Below are 22,430 nucleotides of genomic sequence, written 5' to 3'. Positions count from 1 at the left end.
TGGAAGCTCCCGGATCTGGATTTTCCTCGCAGAAATGGAAAGCTCAGCTTTGCTGGATTAAGGTTCATTCTTCTTAGGCATTAAAAGGATTACTCTAGTTAGGACTATTCTACTACTTGGTAAATCATCACTCCGAAATGATCACCAGTGCTGGAAACCAGTAGAGGCAGCCTCCGGTTGTACGGCAGGACCAAAGACCAGAAGAATGATTCTGAAAAATTGTACGAGCATCTTTAAATCATAAACTTCCCAAATCTCCGGTAGAGCAAGTGCTCCAGAGCTACTCAAGGAAAGAGAACAGCCAAATCCACCTGGCGAGGTGGCTTGGACTACCCTGTCCTGATAAACACGCAGCATCCTAACGCAGCTAGAAAAGCACCGAAGAGAGCAAGAGGTTTCAGCACAAAAAAACCCAAAAAAACAAAACGCATGCGAATTCGAGAGGTGGTCCAATATCTGAAATCTTGGAGGCATCTGGTTGTGACACATACATTGAATTAGAAAGATGAATAGCTCTTGTCAAGGCCAGGCAAATCTACATTTCCCCCTTTAAAAAACACTGCAGTGAGCTGCCCTAATGCCTGCTGATTTAGTTTGAGCCAGTAATTCCTGCTGGAAAGTCAATTATCCAGTGAGTCCCATCAACTGAAAGATATTTAATGGGGGATTATTGCCACTTCTGTTATGTCAGCTGTTTATTACAGCAGATCAATTCCCAGGCCTCTCTAGGAAGAGATCTGAAGACCGGTTTTGTTCACAGGAGGATTCATCTGGGTGTCCTTTGCTAGCAGAGACTAAAGACACAGAGGTTTTTTGCTAATTATGGTAACATCCAGCTGCTCCTAAAACCCCGCTGATGGTTAACTCAGATCAACAAACCCATGCGAACAGTCAGGATGAGAGACAGACCAGCTCTTCAGAAGGCAGCAGCTATTTCCCATCCACAACTTCACACGTTCCAAGGCTGAGCTGCTTTCTTCCCGAGTTTGTACTTGGTTATAAACCCAGAGAGCAAAACCACTCATGGTGTTAAACTGGGCACTCCGAGAAGCAAAACACTTGCTTTCATAGGGAACTTTGGTCATGCTGAGAGCTTATTCCGCTACATTTGAGGACAGGGACAGGAAAGAGAAGAGGACTTAAAGGAGATACAACGCTGTGGGTTTGAACTTGATAAAATTTCCAGAAGCAGAACTTTCCATGGGATTAAAGATGCTTTCGAAGTCATTTCACTTGTTTGCTTTGAAGAAACAGAGGAATTGGGAAAAATAAATAAGATTAAGGTTTGATACAGAGAAAAAACAGAATAGATGCACCCCACTTCCCGCTCTTGCATCCCAAGCCGCTGGAGAGCACAGAAGTAACGGTCCCCCACACCTTGCTAGTGAAAAGGAACTTACAGCCATCTGAAGCCATCAGTGTTTTGCCATATGTCCAGAAAATTGGCAGAGCTGGCTATCACCTGGCGTGACACGGAGTGATCCGAGGTGAGAGACAGCGGACAGCATTAGCATTTCCTCCTGCGATAGCTGGAAAGGTTTAAAGGCAGTTACCCCTCCCCACATTAAGCTATCAGAAGAGATAAGGAGAGTGGTTCTCTCCCATCCCCCGGTGCAAGCAGCAGCCGCCGTGGTGTAAATCGGCAAGGATTTACATGAGGACAGAGCACAGGTTTGTTTTGGGTAGTGGAGTTAGCAAAGACTCGGAGTCAGCCTGAAATGTCAGCTCAGCAGCCGGGGAATAAAGCCCTATTTATTCAGAGGCCCGAGCGCAGACACTTTCCCAGGCCTCAGCTTTGATCTTGAGGGACTTATTCTGCCCACCGAAAACCTTTGGGGCCGCGCCAAGGCTACAACCAAAGACACCAGACATCGGCAGAGCAGCCGCTCGAGCACAAGCGGGACAGGTAAATCAGCTACCCAAGCAAGAGGCGCTCCATACGCAGAATAAACTACATTTTGCACAGCCAGAGAGATCAGCAGGAGCTTTGGTATCGAGCTTCCTTTCCATTCCTCCTAGGAAAACAAAGTCACCCTCTGCTGAGAAGCCCTCCTCCGTATGAACAGCAGGAACCTGAGAAATCAATATATCCTCACGAGTCATTAAAAGACCTTTGTATAAGTCGGGCAATAGTAGCAGGAAGGAAAAAACACTGTTCAGAGAGGCAGGTCGTTCTCTGGGGAGAGTCCTGCCTCTCCCTCCACCCCTTTGTACCACGGGAATTTGCTGATGTTTGACAAACAGCCCAGGCGTTACCACGGGCAAGAATTTATCTGGTTTCTTGCAGGAAAAGGTAGTAAAAGTGCTACTTTTAAGTGCTCGAGCCCCTGATGCTTCTCTGAGCGGGAAGTCAGAGGTGTTGGGAAGGGCTGGCCACCTCCAGGAGCTGCTGGCGGAGCCAAGGGAGACTTCAGACACCTCGGAGGCCACCAGAGCCCCCCACCCCCCCCCCCCGCCCGGATCACCCCCTCCCCGAGAGGCTGCCGGCCTGGCTTCAGAAGCAATTATATCTGGAGCTATTTTAGGATTACTCCCTAACCACCTGGAATATCTTATTAGAGGGAAGCTCAGATGTCCAGAGCAATTTTGGTTTCCAATCCCACATTCAAAAGCTAGAGTTAACCCTGAGCTGCCAAGCAGACAGAAAAAGGAGATGACAAATGCTTTCCTGCTTCATCCAGACCATTCTTTTGAGGACAAAAACCTCACAAACAAGCAACCTCAGCCCCTCCCTGCAGGACACCTACCTCTCAACTACTGCATTCTCACATGTCTGTCCCTCCCAGAGACCAGAGAACTAACCAAAACTCTTGTGCTTAATAACAAAGTGAAGCATTACTGCAAAGAGAACATTGTCTCCTTCTCCAGTTTTGCCTGCACAAATTGCAGTTACTGTGCAAAGAGGGATGCTGATGAGAAATTGGAAACGCTCCTTTTCCAGATCTTTCCCTTCTCCCCCAACCCAGTTTCACACAGCCCTTCGAGAGGGGCTCAGGGGTTTTACTGGACTAGAAAGTCATATTCAAATGGCAAACTTTGAACTGGAGTGAACCCAGGAAGGCTTTAGTATGAGAAAGAAAAGAGAAAAAACAACCCTCTGCAGTAAGGAAGCGCAGAACGATTTTGAGTTTCATGCCAGACCTGCAGTTTTGACAGAGGTTTTAGGTCAGAAATCTGAAATCTCCTCTTAGGGACTAGGTTAAATGTTGCAGTGAAAAAGGCGGCCCCTCCCCTACCCCATGGGTTAACTGAAAGCACGGAGTCAATGAAAAGGTACAGGGGCAGCAATTTCAGGATTATCAGAGAATCCCCAGAAATTCCTTTTGTGGGTAGAGTTAAGCCTTAGGAAGTGAAACAGATGCTATTATAAAGAAAACTGTTGTACTACAAAACGCTGATAAGATCAGGACTACTGCCCTGAGCTGCAAGTTCTCAAGCATGGAGAACCAAGTTATAATTACGGCGCGCACAAGCTGACTGGTAAAGCTCCGCTGAAATTGGAATAAACCCTTCCCGGTCTTACTAATAACAGAGCTCAATTCAATATCTACAAACTTCAAACACAGGTTTTGAAAACATTTTAGTGATTTCAGGAATGGCAGGGAGGATGGGGAAGAAAAAAAATGGACTGAAGTTAACAGATTAATTGCCTTTTTTTATTAAGTTTCTTTTATGTGCTCCCATGACCTAGTGACTGCAGCACTAACACAATTCTTTGCAAAACAGGAATCCGCTTCCTTATCCTTAAGGAAAAGTTGCAGTCTTTGTGAATGACTCCTATTCACAAATACTCAGAGGAATTAACTCAAACGTTAAGCGACAAGAAGATTTGTTCAGTGCTACATGGCTGTGGGAAGAGGAATTCTCCCTGCCACACGAGAGCCTCTGATTTACCCTGAAGTGTGAAAAACAGAAGTGTAAGGATACAACACACCCAAGCTCTTTCCACCTACCCTTCTCCAGCGTTAGCTACGATGTCTATAAATTGGCACCGAAAGAGACAAGCTGCAACTATTCCTAAAGATAAATTTAGCGCCCGCGCAAATCCTAAAACAAGCCATATCTTCCCTGGGATATAAATGAGCTCCTCGCTCTGCTCCTTTGCTCTGCGCCTCCAGATATAGCACAGTCGCTGCAATGTAGTACAACCTTGATGAATTGCCCCTCGAGATGAAGAGCGGGGGGAAGTCTCTGCTGTCTGTTATGAGTTGTTTGTAGGCTGCTGACTACACTCATTATCACAAGCGGCTTCTTGCTTCTCTTCTCGCATACACCATTTGTTATATTAAACAAAAAGGAGATTTTGTTACCCAGATCCCGCTCTCCTCCAGCCACTGATGCCATACTTTAAGTTACATATCGGCATGAACTCCCAGTTAGGTGTTAGAGCAGAAGCATACTGTCACAGGGATGAAGACTTCATCAAAAAAACCCCAAACCATGAAATCAGGAGAAGCGGCAACTGGCAAATGGAAAACAGCTTTCAGGAAGAGAGAAACCAAATATCTAACATCGGCTATTAAAGAAGAACTCTCCTCCCACGACATCAAAAGCAAAATAGCCTGTGACCTGCATAAGGAATTAAAAATCCTTGAATTGGGCCCTGGATATCTGAAATAACTAGTAGGCAAAAAGCACACTGTGTGAAATGCAACTTTTTTATTCCTGGGACCTTCACCCCCCTCTGGATTAATGAGTATCTCCTGAGCAATACCTCGATACACGCACCACTTGAGGCACATACTTAAGGTTATGGAATTTCAGCCACTCATTCCTAGACCCTAGAGCAAAAGCAAAGTAATTATTTTAAGCTGACTTATCTTAATAAACACCATGACCTTTGTAAAAGTTTAGGTCAGGATTTTCAGGAGTGACTGGTGATTTCTGAGAATCTAACATGAGACATTCCCCAAAATCCGGACCACAAGCCACTCTCTAAAAGTCAGATAGCTGCCTGATGGAGACTTACCTTGCTGTGTTTAAGAAGGCATTAAGTATCAGCTGATGCCTGAAAACCTTGGCTTTATTTTTACATTCCATGTAGGAATGCACATCCTAATGTGCGTGTTGTAGTAACAGCCTCACAAAATCGCTCATGCTAGCGCTGTGCACCAGCCTGGAGTGGAAAAGGAGCCAGCCACACCAGTAAGATAGTGGCTGTGGTCCTGCCTTTCCTACATGGCTCTCCCAGGTAACCAGAGCCACCGCCGAGCAATGCGAGAACCCATGGGACAAGGACCCACACCCCCAACCAGCTGCTAAAAGCAACATTTTTCACCCGCGGAATTAAAAACTCATTTTTCCTGAAAAGACAGGCAAAGCCCACAACACCCTTTTTTTGAGGACGGCTGCAGGAGCCTTCGGCTGTTGGAGCTGTGATGGATTTTGCAGGGGATTAGAGCGAGTCCGAGGAGCGAGTTGAGCACGCACGCCCCCCCACCCCCAGCTCTTCTTTTGGGATTGCAACTAACTCCCCGACAAGCAACTCCACTCCCTTGTTGTTTTGTGCTGACAGGGTTCCCACCGCCCCTGTGTCATAAGCTGAGCCAGCTCTTTTGTCTGCCGGCTTGTTCTACAATTATTTACTTGGCTGTCCGGGGACGGAACAGAAAGGGGCTTCATCTTGCTGGTAGTTTCCATCTTTCTGCCATCTTCACACCACATACCTTCCAGGCAAACTGAGCCTTACGCTTGCAAGATACATTTTTCTCCAAGGGCGTCACTTTCAGAAGAACAATCCGCACTTGAAAGAAGAAATAGAAGTGATTCCCGCCCCCCCCCCACCTTCCGCAAGCAACAGCCATTACGCATACCACAAATACTCCCAGAGCAGAGCTAGCTGGAAGCAGCGAATTCTGACTGGTTATTAACCTCCATCTCAACAGAAGCTAAAAAAAAAAAAGAGACAAGTTCAGGAATCATTTCGAAAACAAACTGGAGAACGCAGGCACTTCTGCATTTCATCCTGGTTTTTCTGCTGAACACAACCATTTTAGACAAAGACAAAAGAAAAAGCCCAGCATCTTTAAAGCATGCCTTTGAAATGAAAAATTTCCAGCGAGGCAGCGTGCTACTATTTAGCATACAGAATTACATGGACAATCCACAGCTGCACACATATCTCTCCGCCTTTGCTGTCATGCCAGTTAAATGATCTTGTCTGTGTCCATGTCCCGTCCCGCCCCCCCCAGTTTATTCCTACCTCCATGCAGCCCCCCGCTCACCAGCTCTGAACTGGTACGCCGCAGTTAAATTTTTACTCCCTGGTATGCAGACTCCACCGCTGAATGCAAACAAGTTGCTCTGCAATATTTACCCTCCTCAAGGTGAATATACTGCACCACCATCGCTAATACTGGGCACTTCGATATGGCCTCTTGAGCACATCGCAGCACCTTCGTAACGCCGTTGACCAGCGTGGTTCAGAAGATAAGCCATGCCTTGCTGGGGCAGACCACCTAGCCCAGTGCTCCATCTTCTGTAACAGTAGTTTGGGACAACACATGAACCCACCCACTTTCTGCCACACTTTCCCACCATCCAGAAGTGTTGTCGCACAGCGCAGGCCCGATATCCCTTTAGAATATCCATTCCTTAACTTGCTGTCCATTAATTTCTCCAATCTCTCTCCGTTTTTTCACCGTCTGCCTCCCCAGAAGCGAAACAGATTATTTTAACACAGCAGCAAGAGAGTTTTCCTTTTAGTTTTGCTCCCCAGTGAAGCTTTGTGCACTTTGGCTTCCAGAATAAGTTGGCCTGAAATCAGATTAAGCTGCAACCTTCTACCAAAATACTTGATTACTACTGAAATGGGCCAAAGTAACTAGATCAGTATTAGTGCACAGTATGCCAACTGTAAAACAGTACTTTTTTTTTTTTTGTTATTCGACATCAGCTAAGACCAGATCTGGCATGCTTACAGTCATTTGTCTTCCCAGAACAGGGCAAATGACCTAGGAATCAAGCCTATTAATTCAGTAAGATTTGCAGGGCTCTCACAAGATAAAAAAAGCATTGCAACGAAGCACAATGACATACTTGTTAGCACTGGCTGAGCTAGAAATAAAAACAGGCAAAAAACCAATGCTAAGTTTATTGGGTTTCTTTTTTTTTTTTTTCAGAGAGCGATCCCCCCAACACCAGAGTCCTGCCTACTATTCTCCACCCAGAGATCTGAAAGAGGAAGTTTTTGCCAGTTGCTCCAATCCAGTAAATTCTGAAGCAATTTCTCGAGCGCCTGGCCCCTGACCGACATACCCACCTCATTTCCCTGCAACAGCTTGAGTAGCTATTTCCCGCCCCCCCCAACACTTCTGCAGAAGCAAGCACAGAGAAAACACAGCGGCAAGTAGTTGCCCGCTGCACCCCGTGCACCAGCGCCACTTCGACGGCATGTTTCACAGGACAAACGAACACCATTCACCTGGCAACTTAGAGGAGCTCCTGCCACATGCACTGGGTGTAGCAAACGCCAAACTGGGATGGGTTTGCAGAAGCAGCTGGGCCAGGAGCCCAATTAATGGGAGAAGAAAGCAAGCTTGCTGAGATTTACCAGTTCCTCCTCAAACTGCTGCCTGTGAAAGCATAAAATGAATTATCTCCCGCATGCAACCAACAGCTAAGGGGAGAGCCTGCCCTGAGCGCCCACGACAAGCCTTCAAACACCTCTGCTTCACCAGCCATCACCAAGCAGCTCCAGCTTTTTCACTTTATACGGTTTGCAGGAGGGAAGGAAAAACCAGCTGGTTTTGTCCATACAAGGTTTCTTAGCTCAAGTAACTACCAGAAGCAAAACCTAACCCTCTTCACACTCAGGCTAACATCTGTAGAAATGGACAATTAAGTCCGTCTTTTTTTCTTCTTTATTTAAACCATACAGTCCTTTGGCTCAACTTCAATACACATAAATACTGTAAATGTCTCTGAAAGCCAGCTCTAACAAACCAGCACACAAGTGCTGTATTAACTGAAATACCCACTTCCAACAAAGAAAGGAATCCTTGATCCTCTGGCATTTATCTACAAGGGGTAGTAATTCTCCACTCAAACAGAGAATTAACCTCCTACCAAAACCAAGCAGTAGCAAGTGAGATCTTTCCTTCCCACACATGAAATACAAAGTGGCTCTGCTGACTCACAGGATCAGTGGCGGGACACACACTCTTCCCTATCCACGCCACCAACCAGAAATCCAGCCACGGTCACTGCATCCTCTCGGAGACCTTACACAAAGGGGTTATAGATGATGCAGGTGAAATAACTCAAGTGAGATGTTAGCAGGCAAGTGTCTGCACCAAAAATAAATATAACACCAGCCTGTTCCATTCTGAGTGGCACAGTAGCAGTGAGATAGAAGATAAACGAGCCAAACATCAAACCTCTACCTCCCCACAAGGGTCTTACAGATTGGGGTTTCTACATTAGCTGGAAATCAGTATCTGTAAAGCAAATCTCTTTATAAAAGAATAAACCTGGAAGAGCAAAGCAGGGAAGCATTGCTCTGCACATGCCTGGTTCCGGCACTCTTTCCAAAGCACTTGCAAACAGCCAACGCTTGTAAGAGGACACAGGGCTAAAGAAATCCTGGGTCTGACTGAATATGGTCATTCTTATTCAGAAGGAAGCGACGTTAACACTGACCTGTTTGAGCTGCTCGTCCAACCGCCAGTTCTGGCGTCCAGACGGGGAACCGGAATATGGTTGCTTAGTAGCGTCTTTACCCTGTTCTTCTTTGCCCTGCTGTCCCCGCTGGTGCCCCGAAGCTGGCAGAGGATTAGAGGTAGAGGCCACTCTTTGGTTGTGATGGGCAACTTTGGGAGCATGAAAATATTTCAGAGCAGAGCAGCTTTCTTTTCCAGTCACATCAGCGCCATCCTCAAGATCGCCACCTTCCAAACCCCCTTCTTCCTCCTCTTCCTCTTCGTCCTCCTCTTCTTCATCCTCCTCTTCCTCTTCCTGCTCGGAATTCATGCTGCTCTGATCAAAAGCCCGTGTAGCTCCAGCTGCAGGTGGGCCTCTGGCCAAGGGACCAACAGCGGAGCCACCCGAAGCCCTGCCAGATGTGGCTGCTAGGACAGCCTGCTGCACGGCCAGCTGCTGAGTGTAGAGCAGCTGGGCTTCTCTCATCTGCCTCTGCTGTCTCTCCCTGGAATCCATCTGCAGAGGCAGTTGCTGCTTCTGCTGCTGCTTCTGCAGCTGCTCGACCACAGCTTCCAGCTTCATCCCGCCGTTTGCATGGCTGGGAAAAAGAGGGGGGCGGTTTTTGACTTTATCTGGCAGGGTTCAAGCCCCGACCTTGGGAGATTGGCAGAATCTGAAAGATAGACAAATATTTGTCTGTATGAATATAAAATGCTTTCATCTTTTCCCTGGGAAGAGGATAAATAGAGTGCAAAGCCAATACTCTTTCCTGTGCAGGAGACCGTGAAACAATCAGCTTCATGTTTAACAGCCTCAGGCTCAAACTTGCATTCAATTTTCAGACTGTTTAATTGTATTTTCAAGCTGAACACATTTGCTATAACCTCAGTTTCATATACCCCAAAGACAGCATCTGAAATGCCTTTGTCCACTGTCCCAGCAGGTTTTTTTTTTTTTTTGTCAGAATCCTTCCACACTTCCTAAATAATTACTTTTGAAATGTTAGGTTTAACATCTAGGGGTTTGGTGCTTCTGAAACCACTACCTTAAAAGGAAACAGCCAGGATGATAAGCTTGACCATATTTCTATTAAAAAGGGCAGGAATTTATTGCATGTCAGTTATTGTCTCAATTCTTTTTTGCTTTCATTACGTTACTAAATTCTTTACACTTTATATTTAGCCATTATTTTCCCAAAGAGAGCAAGACGAGAGTAAAGCAAAGGCTACTCTAGCCTGAAAGGGACTGCTGAACACCGAACAACTCCTGCCTCTGCCTCCCAGAGTCACCAGCCCATCTCCAGCCCCGGCGGTGGCCTCCCTGCGATTTTCCCACACCAAGGACTTGAGGGCTTTCACGGCTCTCCGTTCTGACCCGCAGCAAGCCCACCCTGAGCCAGCACTAACTTCCTCTTGAGCAAAGACCACCAGAACAGACCACAGTCGGAAACACCGCTCGGATCTACAGTAAACCCTACAAAGATGACTATGCCTGTAATCCCCAACCATTAAAAACACTATTTGCATTTTAGACTGTGTCACAAACTGGACCTGCTGACAAAGCCAGTCCTTCTCAGCTTTTTTTTTTTTTTAACGTAAGAAGATGCTTAAACCAATCTCACTTGCTGCCCTTCAAGGTTCATTGATATCAAACTACAGAGAAACAAAGGAAAGGCCAACTACAAACAAGCTACAGAGCCTTCTGTCCACCTCCCACCACCCTGTTTACGACCAGCACTGTGCTATTTGAGCCACAGACTTGAAAAAAAGAGACTATTTTGCTAACACACACTTTCAAAGCAGACACAGTTCTGTTCTAAAACAACAAATAACCTACCAGATACTGGTTTTAAAAGCGGAAAGACAACCTCCAGTGTCCCTAGTGCAACTCCAAGTCTTCCTCTAAGGTGGTCAGAGCGCGTGTCTCGTACAAAGCGCCTGCCAGCTACGATGCCCAACTCATTTTTCCTCTGCAAACTCTTCCCTGCACTAAATAACAGCCCATCACCAAAATGAAAAGCTGGGCCGGCGCATTTGCATTTTTATCTAGCCAGCAGTGGCATAGCTTTAGCTTGCAAATGAAACGATATAAAGTGGATTAGCGGTTTGAATGTCAGGAGCAATAATGCATTACCTGCCAGCTGAAAAGAGTCTTAGGCTCGTTGGGAAGGCACAATACACCATCTGGCCCAGCTCCACACACACTCGCCCAGTAAAGCAACAATGAACTGGTGCGGGTATTGCACACACAGAGAGAGAACCTCCAGCCCACACCTGGCTGAATATTGTCGCACCTGAGGCGGGGTGAGGTGTCACCTCTCCCGCCTGGGGGATATTCAGCAGGGCGTGCAGTTAATACACGCCTCAGGTAGGGTAACGAGAAGAAATAAATGACCTGATACTCGGTTAACACACCAAGCAAACACACCTCGGGCGCAGCAACACCCTGGTATGCGAGCGCCCGCCTATTTCCCAGAGTTCAGGTACAAAAAGCGTGTGACAGGTTACAGCAGGATTTATGCGAGGCTTGCAGAGAGAGGGCAGCAAAGCCCGGCACAAACCTCCCCAACCCTCCAAAAACGTGGATTTTTGGAGACAGCAAACACGCCCTCGCGTTTTCATGGATGGAGAGGCAGGCGACTTTACAGCGAGCTTTAAGTCAATGACGAGACACGTCGCAAAAAATGAAGTCATGGTATCACAACAGATTTTGAGAACTGCAACTAGACTGATACCATGAAACCATTCCAGGTTTTAACATCCATTTTGCCCTCAGCGTGGATATTTGCTTACTCTTTGTGTGTCTCCCGACCAAGGCAGTGGAAGGATTCGGTTTAACCTTCGTTTCCTCCCGCACCAGCCTTTGTGCAGCTTTTAATCCCTGGGAGAGCAGTTTAATTAACACACACACACCCAGTTTGAATTTTTAACTAGCTCTGCGTGCAGCTTAATTAGGCAAACGCCTGCCTGTGCTCCAACACCACTTGGAAAGAGGTTTTTTCCAAGTGGAAATTACCTGAAAAAGTTAAAGCATAAGAGGAAAAGCCCTGAGGAGGGGAGAGGTCTCCCAGAGTGGTAAACACCGCCCTCTCCCCCCCCGGGTTTTACCGGAGCCCTCCCGTGCCCCATAACCACCGACCCTCCCCACAAGGGACCTCCCCGGAGAAGGGCGGCTGTTCCCAGCGGCCAGTCCCGCTCCCCCAGGCCCCCAAACCGGGTCCCACCCGCTGAAGCAGCCGGTAAGCTCCGGCCCACCCCCTCCCCACTTCAGTACCGGCTCCAGCCTAGGCCCAGCACCGGTCCCCCCCCCGCCCATTCCCCCATGGCCCCCCTCTCTCCTCAGTCCCTCCGGTCCGCTCCCTCTCTCTCAGAGCCATTACCCCCCCGTCCCCCCCCAACGGAGCCGTTACCTCCCACAGACCCCGGGAGCGGGTCGCTGCCGGCCCGTGCGCGGCCTCCTCGGCTCCGCCCGTAGCGCAGCCTCTTCCCTTTTTACCCCCCCTCCTCCCTCAAGTCTTTCCCCGCGCCGCCCCTCCTCAGCCCGGAAACGGGGCGGCGGAGGCGGTGCCCAGCACCGGAAGCGCCCGCCCCGCTTCCGGGTACAGCCCCGGCAACGGAAGCATGACCGCCCCGCACCCCGGAAATGGCTACAGGGAGAGAAAAGGGGCGGGGAGGAGGCGGCCGGCAGCCAATGACACAGCGGAACGGTGGGGGGCGGCTTCCGGTTCCGGGGGGCATAAAAGGCGGCGCGCGGGGCCCGGGACGGCAGTCGCGGAGGAGGTGTCAGTTGGGGTGGAAGGAGTTCGCGCAGGTGAGGGCTGGGGTGGCGCCGGCGGCTCCCCTGGCGGGAGGTCCCCATTATTCCCTCGGGCCTCTTGAGGGAAGGGCGGAATGATTCATGGCAGGGTCCTTCTTTGTTCCCTCAGGTCTGTGTTGGAGGGGTATGTGGGGGGGCTGTGAGGGGGCGTCCTCTCAGGTCCTTGGGGAGGGGTCTGTGCTTGTCTCCTCAGGGGCCGCGTATATGAGGATAGGCTGAGGGAGTTGCGGGGGGGGTTCAGCCTGGAGAAGAGAAGGCTCCGGGAAAGCTGGGGAGGGACTCTGGATCATGGCGGGGAGCAATAGGACAAGGGGGAACAGTTTTAAACTAAAAAGAGGAGATTAAGATGAGATACAAGGAAGAAATTCTTTCCTATGAGGGTGGTGAGACTCTAGCCCAGGTTGCCCAGAGAAGCTGTGTCTGCCCCATCCCTGGAGGGGTTCAAGGCTGGGTTGGACGGGGCTTGGAGCAGCCTGGTCTGGTGGGAGGTGTCCCTGCCCAGGGCAGGGGGATTGGGGTTGGATGCTCTTTAAGGTCCCTTCTGACCTAAACTATTCTATTACATACGTGTGGTTGGGTCTGGAATAAATAGGTATTAAGCCTCCCCTGTGTCTCCTCCTCAGTATCCTTTCTCACCTCAGATCCCTTAGTGCTGCTGTTGGGGCTTGCTAGTGTATTAATTCCTTCCAGTTTTATAGTGCATGGGAGTAGGTGTCAGGGCTCCTTGATGTTCCTGCTGTGTTCCCTCTGGGAAGGTACTTTCTGACATCTCTGTGTCCCTGCTCACCTCAGGCCCGGTCAGCATGGCTGATGAGGAGATTGCTGCCCTTGTGGTGGACAATGGCTCTGGCATGTGCAAGGCAGGCTTTGCAGGGGATGATGCCCCCCGTGCTGTGTTCCCCTCCATTGTGGGACGCCCCCGGCATCAGGGTGTCATGGTGGGCATGGGGCAGAAGGACAGCTATGTGGGGGATGAGGCGCAGAGCAAGAGAGGCATCCTCACCCTGAAGTACCCCATCGAGCACGGCATCGTCACCAACTGGGATGACATGGAGAAGATATGGCACCACACCTTCTACAACGAGCTGCGTGTTGCCCCAGAGGAGCACCCTGTCCTGCTCACTGAGGCCCCCCTGAACCCCAAGGCCAACCGGGAGAAGATGACCCAGATCATGTTTGAGACCTTCAACACCCCAGCTATGTATGTTGCCATCCAGGCTGTGCTGTCCCTCTATGCCTCTGGCCGTACCACTGGCATAGTCATGGACTCTGGGGATGGTGTCACCCACACCGTGCCCATCTATGAAGGCTACGCGCTGCCCCATGCCATCCTGCGTCTAGACTTGGCTGGTCGTGACCTGACTGACTACCTCATGAAGATCCTTACAGAGCGGGGTTACAGCTTCACCACCACGGCCGAGAGAGAGATTGTGCGGGACATCAAGGAGAAGCTCTGCTATGTTGCTCTGGACTTTGAGCAGGAGATGGCCACAGCTGCCTCATCTTCCTCCCTGGAGAAGAGCTATGAGCTGCCAGATGGGCAGGTGATCACCATTGGGAACGAGCGTTTCCGATGCCCTGAGGCCATCTTCCAGCCTTCTTTCCTGGGCATGGAGTCCTGTGGCATCCACGAGACCACCTTCAACTCCATCATGAAGTGTGACGTGGACATCAGGAAGGACCTGTACGCCAATACTGTGCTCTCTGGTGGTACCACCATGTACCCTGGCATCGCTGACAGGATGCAGAAGGAAATCACCGCCCTGGCACCCAGCACCATGAAGATCAAGATCATTGCCCCACCGGAGCGCAAATACTCTGTCTGGATTGGGGGGTCCATCTTGGCCTCTCTCTCCACCTTCCAGCAGATGTGGATCAGCAAGCAGGAGTATGATGAGTCCGGCCCCTCCATTGTCCATCGCAAATGCTTCTAGAGGGACTGCTGGCAGTCACCTGAGGAGTCAACCTCCTGCTACGTTGGACCAGAATTGTTTGACTGTTACTTATTTCATGTTTTAACTGATGTGTTGAGGTACCAAGTAGTGACCTGTGTAGGCTGTAGTTCTCCTGTGGCTGGCTAGCTGCTCCTCCTCTGGAGGGCTGTTAGCTTCTCCTAAGTAACACTGGTAGGATGACACTAAAGTTAGACTTGTCACCTTTAGGTTTGTCACAACTGACTCCTTTGTAGGAAAACAAATAAACTTCTTAGGCTTAAAAATGACAAGAGGCTATTTTGCTTTCTTTCGGGGTGGGCTCAGTCTCCTTGCTGCAAGGAATTATTGTGCAATACATGGTAGTGGACTCCAACCTGGCCCGCTTCAGAGTTAGCAGAGCGTTTACCCCAAATTTTGTTTTCTAAACCATGTAAGGGCACCTTTTGAAGCTGCAGACCATTTTCAGTGCTGTCAGGGAGGAAAGCGTGGCTGGTATGTGGCCAGCACAGTCTTCCTGGACTTTCATGGTAACATGGCTTTTTTTAGAATGCAAACAGCTCTTCTTGCCACAAAAAGCCGGGGCCTTGGCAGATGTTTGTGTGACCGGGGGAGCAGCGGCCTCTCCTTTTTTGGGATGGGGGTGGGCGGGGAGGCGGGGCGTGAGACGATGCCGCTCCCGACCTCGCCGCCTCCCGCGGAGCGCCGCCGTGACTGTGCGACGGCGCCGCTCTCCCCCTTTTAAACCCACAGTCGCCTCCCTATTGGCTGGGCCTGGTCGGGCCAGCCAATCGGCGGCTTCCTAGCCCTACGGCACCTCCTTCTCCGGCGGACTCAGTTTCCCAGCCTGCACCGCTGCGGCCGGGCAGCACTTCCGCTTCCGGTGCGGCACCAGGGTGCGGGTGGAACGGAGCTGAGGGGCCGCTGGGGGGCGTTCGGGGAGCGGCGGGGGGCTGGGGGGGGGTGGACAGCCACATTCCCCCTCATCTCCACCATCTCTGTGCCGGGAAACGGGGGTTTCATGGGCTGGGGCCTGGCCTGGGGGCTGTGCGCGTCGGGAGAACCGGGCTGGGCCTTGCTCTTGGTTTCTCCCTCGGCTGAGTGGTGAGGCCGGCAGAGGTGTTCCTGCCTTCCCAGGTACGGCTCCAGGCTGAGGTAGGAACCGAAAAAGCATGGTTGTGCCTTGGTCAGGCCTCCTGTGAGTTTCCTGCGCGCATCCCAGCACATTTATAAGGTTTTATTGTCTGCTTGGGGGAGAATCCCACTTTGGTTTGTTTTCCTCCATTTCCAGAGCTTTCCGGGTCTTAGGCCGCGTTCAGTGCGGAGGCTGCATGTCCCTGCCGGAGTGGCACATCGCGGTGAAGCTGGCGGATCAGCCACTGGCTCCCAAATCCATCTTACAGTTGCCGGAGACGGAGCTGGGAGAATGCCCGCTCGGTGGGTGCAGCATCTCCTACCTCAAGCAGCTTATCACCGGCAAACTGCAGGAGTCCGTCCCAGACCCTGAGCTCATCGGTAGGTGCCTTGTGTGGGTCGTGTCAAAGTCTTGCCGCTTGGGGCCACCCTCTTCCTCTCCTCGCTGCGGCTGGGGCACAAACATCCTACTGTTAGTGGTGCTGGGCTGGTGGGGAGACTTGGTGCAACCAGATAGCATGGTGTGGAGGTTCAAAGCTTGCTCCAGAGACTCTGCTGTGCTGCAGCAGTCTTAGTACCTTGTGATTTGTATAGTTTGTTCTGCATTTTCTTGGAATCACAGTGCTTCTGCAGTGTCGGTGCCCTTGTTAAGAAATTTTTGTACTTGCCAATGCCAGCATGTCCTTGTGTGATCTCTTATGAGAACCATGAGAGATGTCAGCCTTTCTGGTATCCTGGGGTGCATTAAAAAGAGCGTGGCCAGCAGGTGGAGGGAGGTCATCCTCCACCGCTACTCTGCCCTGGTGAGGCCACATCTGGAGCAATGTGTCCAGTTCTGGGTTCCGCAGTTCAAGAAAGACAGGGAACTGCTGGAGAGAGTCCAGAGGAGGCTACAAAGATGGTCAGGGGACTGGAGCACCTCTCTGCTGAGGAAAGGCTGAGAGCCCTGGGGCTGTTTAGCCTGGAGAAGACTGAGAGGGGATCTCATCAATGCTGATCAATATCTAAAGGGCGGGTGGCAAGAGCATGGGGCCAGACTCTTTTCAGTGGTGCCCAGTGATAGGACAAGGGGCAATGGGCACAAACTGGAACATGGGAAATTCCATCTCAACGTGAGGAAAAACTTCTTTCCTTTGAGGGTGGCAGAGCCCTGTCAGAGGCTGCCCAGAGAGGTGGTGGAGTCTCCTTCTCTGGAGACATTCCAAACCCACCTGGACGCGTTGCTGTGCGACCTGCTCTGGTTGAGCCTGCTTTGGCAGGTTGGACTAGATGATCTCCAGAGGTCCCTTCCAACCCCAACCATTCTGTGGTTCTAAAGGAGGTGGCAAAGTCATGTTCTGTGAGTCTCAACTCTCTGATTTCCTCCCTGAATCTCAGCTTCATGATTTATGTGTTAAAGCTTCCCTGTGCTGCTGACCAGAAGAAGCAGCTACGCAGGCAGAGCAATAACCCCCAGTCCTCCCTCAGTTCTTAAAGACCCCCGGCCCTTTCTGAGTGTGTTGTAGATACATATCTTCAGATGTTTCTCTCTCCTAGATCTGATCTATTGTGGCCGTAAGCTGAGGGATGACCAGACGCTTGATTTTTATGGCATCCAGTCTGGCTCCACTGTTCATGTCCTGCGCAAGTCCTGGCCTGAGCCTGACCAGAAACCAGGTGAGGAGGAGACAGTGTGGGTTACCACTTAGGTCTCCTCAAGGTGTGTTTGGTCTGGGTGGCTGGTGACTGAGGAACAGCTTCTCTTGTGATTTGTTTCTGGGAGGCTGATGTGGGGTTTGGAGGAAGAATTGATCCATAGGTTTGTGTGGGAACTCTCCACCTCTAAGAGCAGCAAATGGGCATTCTATTTTCTTGCTGCTGGAAGAGTTAAGGAATGAGCTACATAATGTGGAGAGCGAACATCCCTTAATCGACTGTGACCAATTTTAGGGTGTTGCCAGAGAATTGGGAACAACACGACTCGTTACTCAGCTCAAGGGATGAGCAGGCTTGTGTGTGTTCCTAGTCTGCCTGAGTTAGTTTAGAGTTGCCACTTTTAATACAGCTGCTTTTGTATGTGTAGGAGGATATATCTATATACTTCTATATGTCTGGAAGTGCAGTTCGCTGTTATGCTGTGGTAAATATACTGAGACATTTGCAGTCATTAGCCTGTGCTCTTCCTCTCTTGGTCAGTCAAATCCAGGGGAATGAAAGAATCACCACTGCTATCGCAGCGTGGAAGTCCCAGTGGCATGTAAAATAGCTAGTAAAGCTGACAGAGGGAGAACCATGTTTTGTTCTGTTATTTTTCCTCTCTCAGAGCCTGTGGATAAGGTGGCAGCAGTACGAGAGTTCCGGGTCCTTCACACTGCGCTGCACAGCAGTCCTGCCTACAGGGATGCAGTGAGTGGGGCTTCATACTTTGCAATCTGGGTGTCTTTTGGTCGGTCCCCTCTCTGTGAAGAGAGTCCTCGAGTGGAGCCTTGTTGTGCGACGCTGCTGATCTGCTCCGATTTCTCTCGCAGGTCTTCAAAATGCTGGGGAACAAGGAGTCACTGGATCAGATCATCGTAGCTACTCCCGGCCTCAGCAGTGACCCTATTGCTTTGGGTGAGTGCAGATGTGATCCAGAGGATCTGAGGAAAGCCAAATGAAGATAGTCAGTGTTTGTTTAATTCCTGACATGGGGAAAGGAGTTCTCCTTCTCTGGAGAAAGTGTCTTTTTTGGTTCCTTTGCGGAGCATAAGAGGAAGCGTCAGAGTTGTGCTCTGTTGGTAATGTTTGGGGATGAACGCTGTCTTCAAAAGGATTAGGGAACACTGAGCCCAGAGGAGAGCAGTGGGGATGGATGCTTTTTCCCTGCTGTGTTACAAAAATGTTCACTAAATCTAGCTTGCTGCTTCTGTCCCGGGATGTTACCAGCTCTTTTGGCACGTTGCTATGAGGCAGGTGGAATGTGGGATGCAGCTGCAACCTCATACAGCGAGCAGCTGGCTGGGTTTAGCTGGATGTCAGATTCGATCCTGCCCTTAGGGTGGAGCTGTTGGAGCTGGAGCACAATCTGTGCTGGGAAAGTTGCATCGCTTGGGTGTGTGTGGCGGTGATCGAGTTGCTCCAGGAAGACGTAAAAGGCTTCAGAGAGGACAATAATAGAGTATTTATGGTGACTCAGTTCCTGAAAAACAATTAATTCTTTTGGTTTTTCCCTTGGTTCTTGTTTGACCGGCTCCTGTTTCTGGTATCCTGTCTTTTACTCGTTGTGTTTCCTGGTCCCTCCCAGGAGTCCTACAGGACAAGGATCTCTTTTCAGTGTTTGCAGACCCCAACATGCTGGACACGTAAGTTCACACAAGCTGGGCAGTGACTAAGCAATGCCTTTGTCGCGCTATTGTATAAGACCACTTCTCTCTGGGTGGGAGAGAGAGTTCTGCTCCTGCCAGTACAGGTACACCAGGCCAGACATTCAGGATGGGACTCTTTATTCCTCGGTGGCATGAAAGAGGGAACAGATACTTTGATACACACCTGCCTCTACTGTTGGATTAGACCAGAGGATATTTAGTGGGAGACAGGGCCATAATCGCAGCCAGATTGCGGGTTTAAATTCCAATCTGGTTGCTCGCAGCAGGGAGTTGCTCCTGTGAGAGCATATGACAGAAGTAAACAATGGGATCATGAAGGAGCCCCAGTTTCTCCGCCTGTGTGGAGCACCGCGGGGAGATGTTTGTTGCTGGACAGCCAAAGGCAGTGTCCAAGGTGGTGCTGGTGCAGCCAGCGAGGATGGTTCTGCCATTCCTGACATAAGTTCTTTGCTGTTATTGAGCTGCTGATTTCTTAGTTTCAGTGTGTACGTGGTTTATTCTTCCACTCTTTCTCTCCAGGCTGATCCCAGCCCACCCCGCGCTTGTGAATGCCATTGTCCTTGTTCTGCACTCAGTGGCTGGCAGCACCCCGCTCCCAGCCCCAGAGACATCCTCCCGAGGCATGTCCTCTGGCTCCTACCGCGACATGCCAGGTACGTTCAGACGCACAGATGAGTGGGGAGCCCTGCAGAGATGATGTGCTGCGGGATTTGCAGACAAATCTGTGCTGTACTGACATGGTCTCGTCAGGCTGGAAGGAAAAGAAGTTTGGGTTCCTGAGCTAGGAACAACATGCACTGTGGTTTGGTAGATTTTTTTTTTTTTTTTTTTGTGCTGTGTGAGACTCGTCTGGGGCACTTCAGGCTCTGGGCCTCTCCCAGCCAGGCGTGTATAATGACTGTCGGTAGCAGAGGGCTGTGGCCTCTGTTTTGTGTGAAGGATGAGTCCGACCTGTCTTCCACTGACCTGCTGCACATGGACTTGTTGGTGCTGAGGCCTCTGTCCTAACCGGGGTGCTAGCTGGGGCTGAGCCTGGTGGCTGGGCAATCCAAGACTCCACAGGATTCTTGCGTGGTGCCTAACTCCTGCCAGCACCCGGTTTTCTGCAACTGTTGGTTCCCCTTTCTGTTGCAGGTGGCTTTCTCTTTGAAGGTCTCTCTGATGATGAAGATGACTTCCACCAGGTAAGCAGACAGGTTGGGTGGAATGGCTGTTTTGCACTGGCAATATTAACTTGTAGCCCTTAAAGACTCCAAAGGTTTTCTCTCTTCCTGTCTCGTGAACAGCATGAGCTACTCTGGCTCCTAGGGATATTGTGGAGACAAACGTATTGATTGTGGCATCCTTGCATGCTGCTCATGTTAGGATTTTCTTGAGTGCTGAGGTAGGGTAACAACAGAAGAATGCGGAAGGACCACTCGCAACAGCACTTATCCTCAGGGTAAACACCTTCGTAATCAAATTGACACAGAACCAGAGTTGTGTGCAGATGAGCATGGCTGAGAAGCATGTGAGTGTTGGTCCCTGCCCTTCTTCTGTAATGTAAAAATGTTTTCCTCTCCAAAGGACAAAGTATTTTGTAAAGAGAAACTCCATGCTTAGGCAAAAAAAAAAGCCTGTCAATGGTTAATTGCTTTTTTTGTAGGCTAATAACACTTTGTTTTTAAGCTGATAGATGATACATTAAAAGGTTTACTGCAAATTTCTGCAGCTCTGTAATAGCTAAGTTTTTGGGGAAAAAAAGCAGATACCATTCTGTCATGTTTATTTTTTAAAAGTTCCGCACCTGTGAGTTTCAATGAAAGGCATCCCTGGGAATGGGCACCTGAGCCAGCTCACACCAACATTAGAGGTGGGTTTTTTTTGTTCCCTCCACTCAGAGCACAAGATCTACACCATCCAGCAGCACTTCTGGTTCCCGCCCAGCTTCCCTTGGCTACACTGGGGCTGCTGGACCCCGTCCCATCACCCAGAGCGAGCTGGCGACCGCCCTGGCACTGGCGAGCACCCCTGAGAGCAGCTCCCACACGCCCACCCCTGGCACCCAGGTACAATGGCAGCGCAGCAGCTAGGGGCATCCTCTGGGCCGTAAAACCAGCCCTTGGCCGAGTACAAGCCCTTCTCAGGTCTGGAAGTCCTCGCTGGTTTATTTTCTTATGATTGGGGTCTTCATACAGGCTTGGGGAGGCGTGGTAGTGGGGATGCAGCAAACGTTGCCCTGTGCTGGCTCTGGTTCCTGTGACAAGTGTTATTCTGATCCATACACTACTTAATTCCTCCTAGGGTCATTCCTCTGGGACCTCCCCCATGTCCTCCAGTGTCCAGTCAGGAACACCCATCACCAACGACCTCTTCAGCCAGGCCTTACAGCATGCCCTGCAGGCCTCAGGGCAGCCCAGCCTGCAGGTCAGTGTTGCAGCCTCTTCCTTTGGGAGCCCGTGAAAGCCCCATATCGCATCGAGTGTTGCAGGGTGGAGGTGGTTCTTCCAGCTGCATCCTGTGGCAGGACATTAAGCTGAAAGGGGCATGGCTGGAGAAGTGATGCATGCAGGAGGCATGGTAGACCGATGCAAAAGTACTGGGTGGAAGCGGGAGGAGTGGGCTGTGGTGGATCTGGGGAGTTTGCAGCAAGACTTGGAGCTTTCAAGATCTGTTTGTGCACTTAGCATTGTACTTGTGAGCTAGAGAGAGGTGGGAGAATACATCATGGAAGAGTGAGCTGTGGAGAAGGCTGTTTTGTTTCTGCTTGGTCTCTTGCACCTACCCTCAGCTTCTTTTGTTTTCAATCTGTAGAGCCAGTGGCAACCACAGCTTCAGCAGCTGCGAGACATGGGCATACACGATGATGAGCTAAGTCTCCGGGCCCTGCAAGCCACTGGAGGGGACATTCAGGCTGCCCTGGAGCTCATCTTTGCTGGTGGGGCTCCCTAGCTTTTTGGACAGGAGAAGCTGGACTGGTGAGTTGCACTGAGGCAGCTGTGACGTTCCTCAGTCTGGGACTCGGCCCTGAAACTCTTCTGCATTGGGGTTCTCTTCAGATTGAGCCGTTGGAGTGGCTGCTCCTTTCCTTGCAGGTGGGCAGCGTGCTCCTGTTTGAGAGCCCTGCCCGTGCTGAGGGCAGCTCCTCCAGCTCCAGATTCCTCTCTCCAGCCTCCTCCTCCTGGCCACCAGTGACAAGACCTCAGAACTTTGTCCAGCATGGAAAAAGAGGTGGCTGTGTGTGTTGGGGAGATGTGGCACCTACGGTTCCGCCGTCTTAGATCTGTCAACACGTTCTCCTGCCTGTTGTTTCATTCCTGCCCAGCTGACATGCCTCAGTCTAGTTTGTTTTGGTGTTGTGGTCCCTCTGTGTTTGACTGTATTAAATGGACTGTATTCACTTGCCTGTTGTTTGGGTTGTGATCTCTCCCGGGTTGTGTTCCAGACCTGCGATGGAACATGCTCATTGCATGAAAGGAACCAGAGAAAATGCTTTGCCCGTTGTAGGACTGTTATTACTCAGCAGATGGCACTCCTCATACAGAGCAAAGCTGTATCTGTTGGGAGAGCGATGTTTGGGGTGTAG

General features: G+C 50.3%; 3 protein-coding genes across 8 annotated transcripts in view; 2 read left to right on the top strand and 1 right to left on the bottom strand.

Annotated features, from left to right (window-relative positions):
- Positions 1 to 12,184, bottom strand: part of ARID3B (AT-rich interaction domain 3B) — a 33,707-nt gene extending 21,523 nt beyond the window's left edge. For both annotated transcript variants that reach the window (XM_074601278.1, XM_074601277.1), the window contains exons 1-2: positions 12,050 to 12,184; positions 8,641 to 9,313 (exon numbers count right to left, since the gene is read on the bottom strand). In XM_074601278.1, coding sequence (XP_074457379.1) covers positions 8,641 to 9,222 — 582 coding nt within the window. In that variant the 5' untranslated portion in view covers positions 9,223 to 9,313; positions 12,050 to 12,184. The remainder of the gene's footprint in view (positions 1 to 8,640; positions 9,314 to 12,049) is intronic.
- Positions 12,185 to 12,272: 88 nt separating this feature from the next.
- Positions 12,273 to 14,680, top strand: LOC141748325 (actin, cytoplasmic type 5). Of its 2 annotated transcripts, none has more exons than XM_074600202.1 (2): positions 12,273 to 12,450; positions 13,249 to 14,680. In XM_074600202.1, exon 2 carries the CDS (start codon positions 13,260 to 13,262, stop codon positions 14,388 to 14,390), a length of 1,131 nt encoding a protein of 376 aa, XP_074456303.1. In that variant the 5' UTR covers positions 12,273 to 12,450; positions 13,249 to 13,259; the 3' UTR covers positions 14,391 to 14,680. The 2 variants fall into 2 exon arrangements, with proteins under 2 accessions (XP_074456303.1, XP_074456302.1); XM_074600201.1 differs by having other exon boundaries at positions 12,424 to 12,565.
- A 592-nt stretch (positions 14,681 to 15,272) lies between these two features.
- On the top strand, positions 15,273 to 22,244 carry UBL7 (ubiquitin like 7). Of its 4 annotated transcripts, none has more exons than XM_074600198.1 (12): positions 15,273 to 15,524; positions 15,679 to 15,902; positions 17,058 to 17,177; positions 17,824 to 17,906; positions 18,029 to 18,113; positions 18,784 to 18,841; positions 19,385 to 19,518; positions 20,000 to 20,049; positions 20,746 to 20,913; positions 21,149 to 21,271; positions 21,659 to 21,822; positions 22,016 to 22,244. In XM_074600198.1, the coding sequence occupies exons 2-11, from the start codon at positions 15,719 to 15,721 to the stop codon at positions 21,794 to 21,796; spliced, it is 1,143 nt and encodes a 380-aa protein (XP_074456299.1). In that variant the 5' UTR covers positions 15,273 to 15,524; positions 15,679 to 15,718; the 3' UTR covers positions 21,797 to 21,822; positions 22,016 to 22,244. The 4 variants fall into 4 exon arrangements, with proteins under 4 accessions (XP_074456299.1, XP_074456297.1, XP_074456300.1 ...); XM_074600196.1 differs by having other exon boundaries at positions 21,940 to 22,244; XM_074600199.1 differs by having other exon boundaries at positions 15,273 to 15,542.
- Positions 22,245 to 22,430: the final 186 nt, after the last annotated feature.

The sequence above is a fragment of the Larus michahellis genome, chromosome 9 (genome assembly GCF_964199755.1).
Source record: "Larus michahellis chromosome 9, bLarMic1.1, whole genome shotgun sequence".
In the NCBI taxonomy this organism is placed as follows: domain Eukaryota; kingdom Metazoa; phylum Chordata; class Aves; order Charadriiformes; family Laridae; genus Larus; species Larus michahellis.
This window is presented reverse-complemented; position numbering and strand designations above follow the sequence as displayed.

What these genes read in the sequence shown, in the direction of transcription:
- LOC141748325 (XM_074600201.1), top strand. Translation starts at nt 12,538, where the DNA reads ATGGCAGGGTCCTTCTTTGTTCCCTCAG. An exon ending in GTCCTTCTTTGTTCCCTCAG is followed by an intron (nt 12,566 to 13,248) that starts GTCTGTGTTGGA and finishes TGCTCACCTCAG; the next exon opens with GCCCGGTCAGCATGGCTGAT.
- UBL7 (XM_074600198.1), top strand. Translation starts at nt 15,719, where the DNA reads ATGTCCCTGCCGGAGTGGCACATCGCGGTGAAGCTGGCGGATCAGCCA. An exon ending in GTCCTGCCTACAGGGATGCA is followed by an intron (nt 17,907 to 18,028) that starts GTGAGTGGGGCT and finishes TTTCTCTCGCAG; the next exon opens with GTCTTCAAAATGCTGGGGAA. An exon ending in CAGTGACCCTATTGCTTTGG is followed by an intron (nt 18,114 to 18,783) that starts GTGAGTGCAGAT and finishes GGTCCCTCCCAG; the next exon opens with GAGTCCTACAGGACAAGGAT.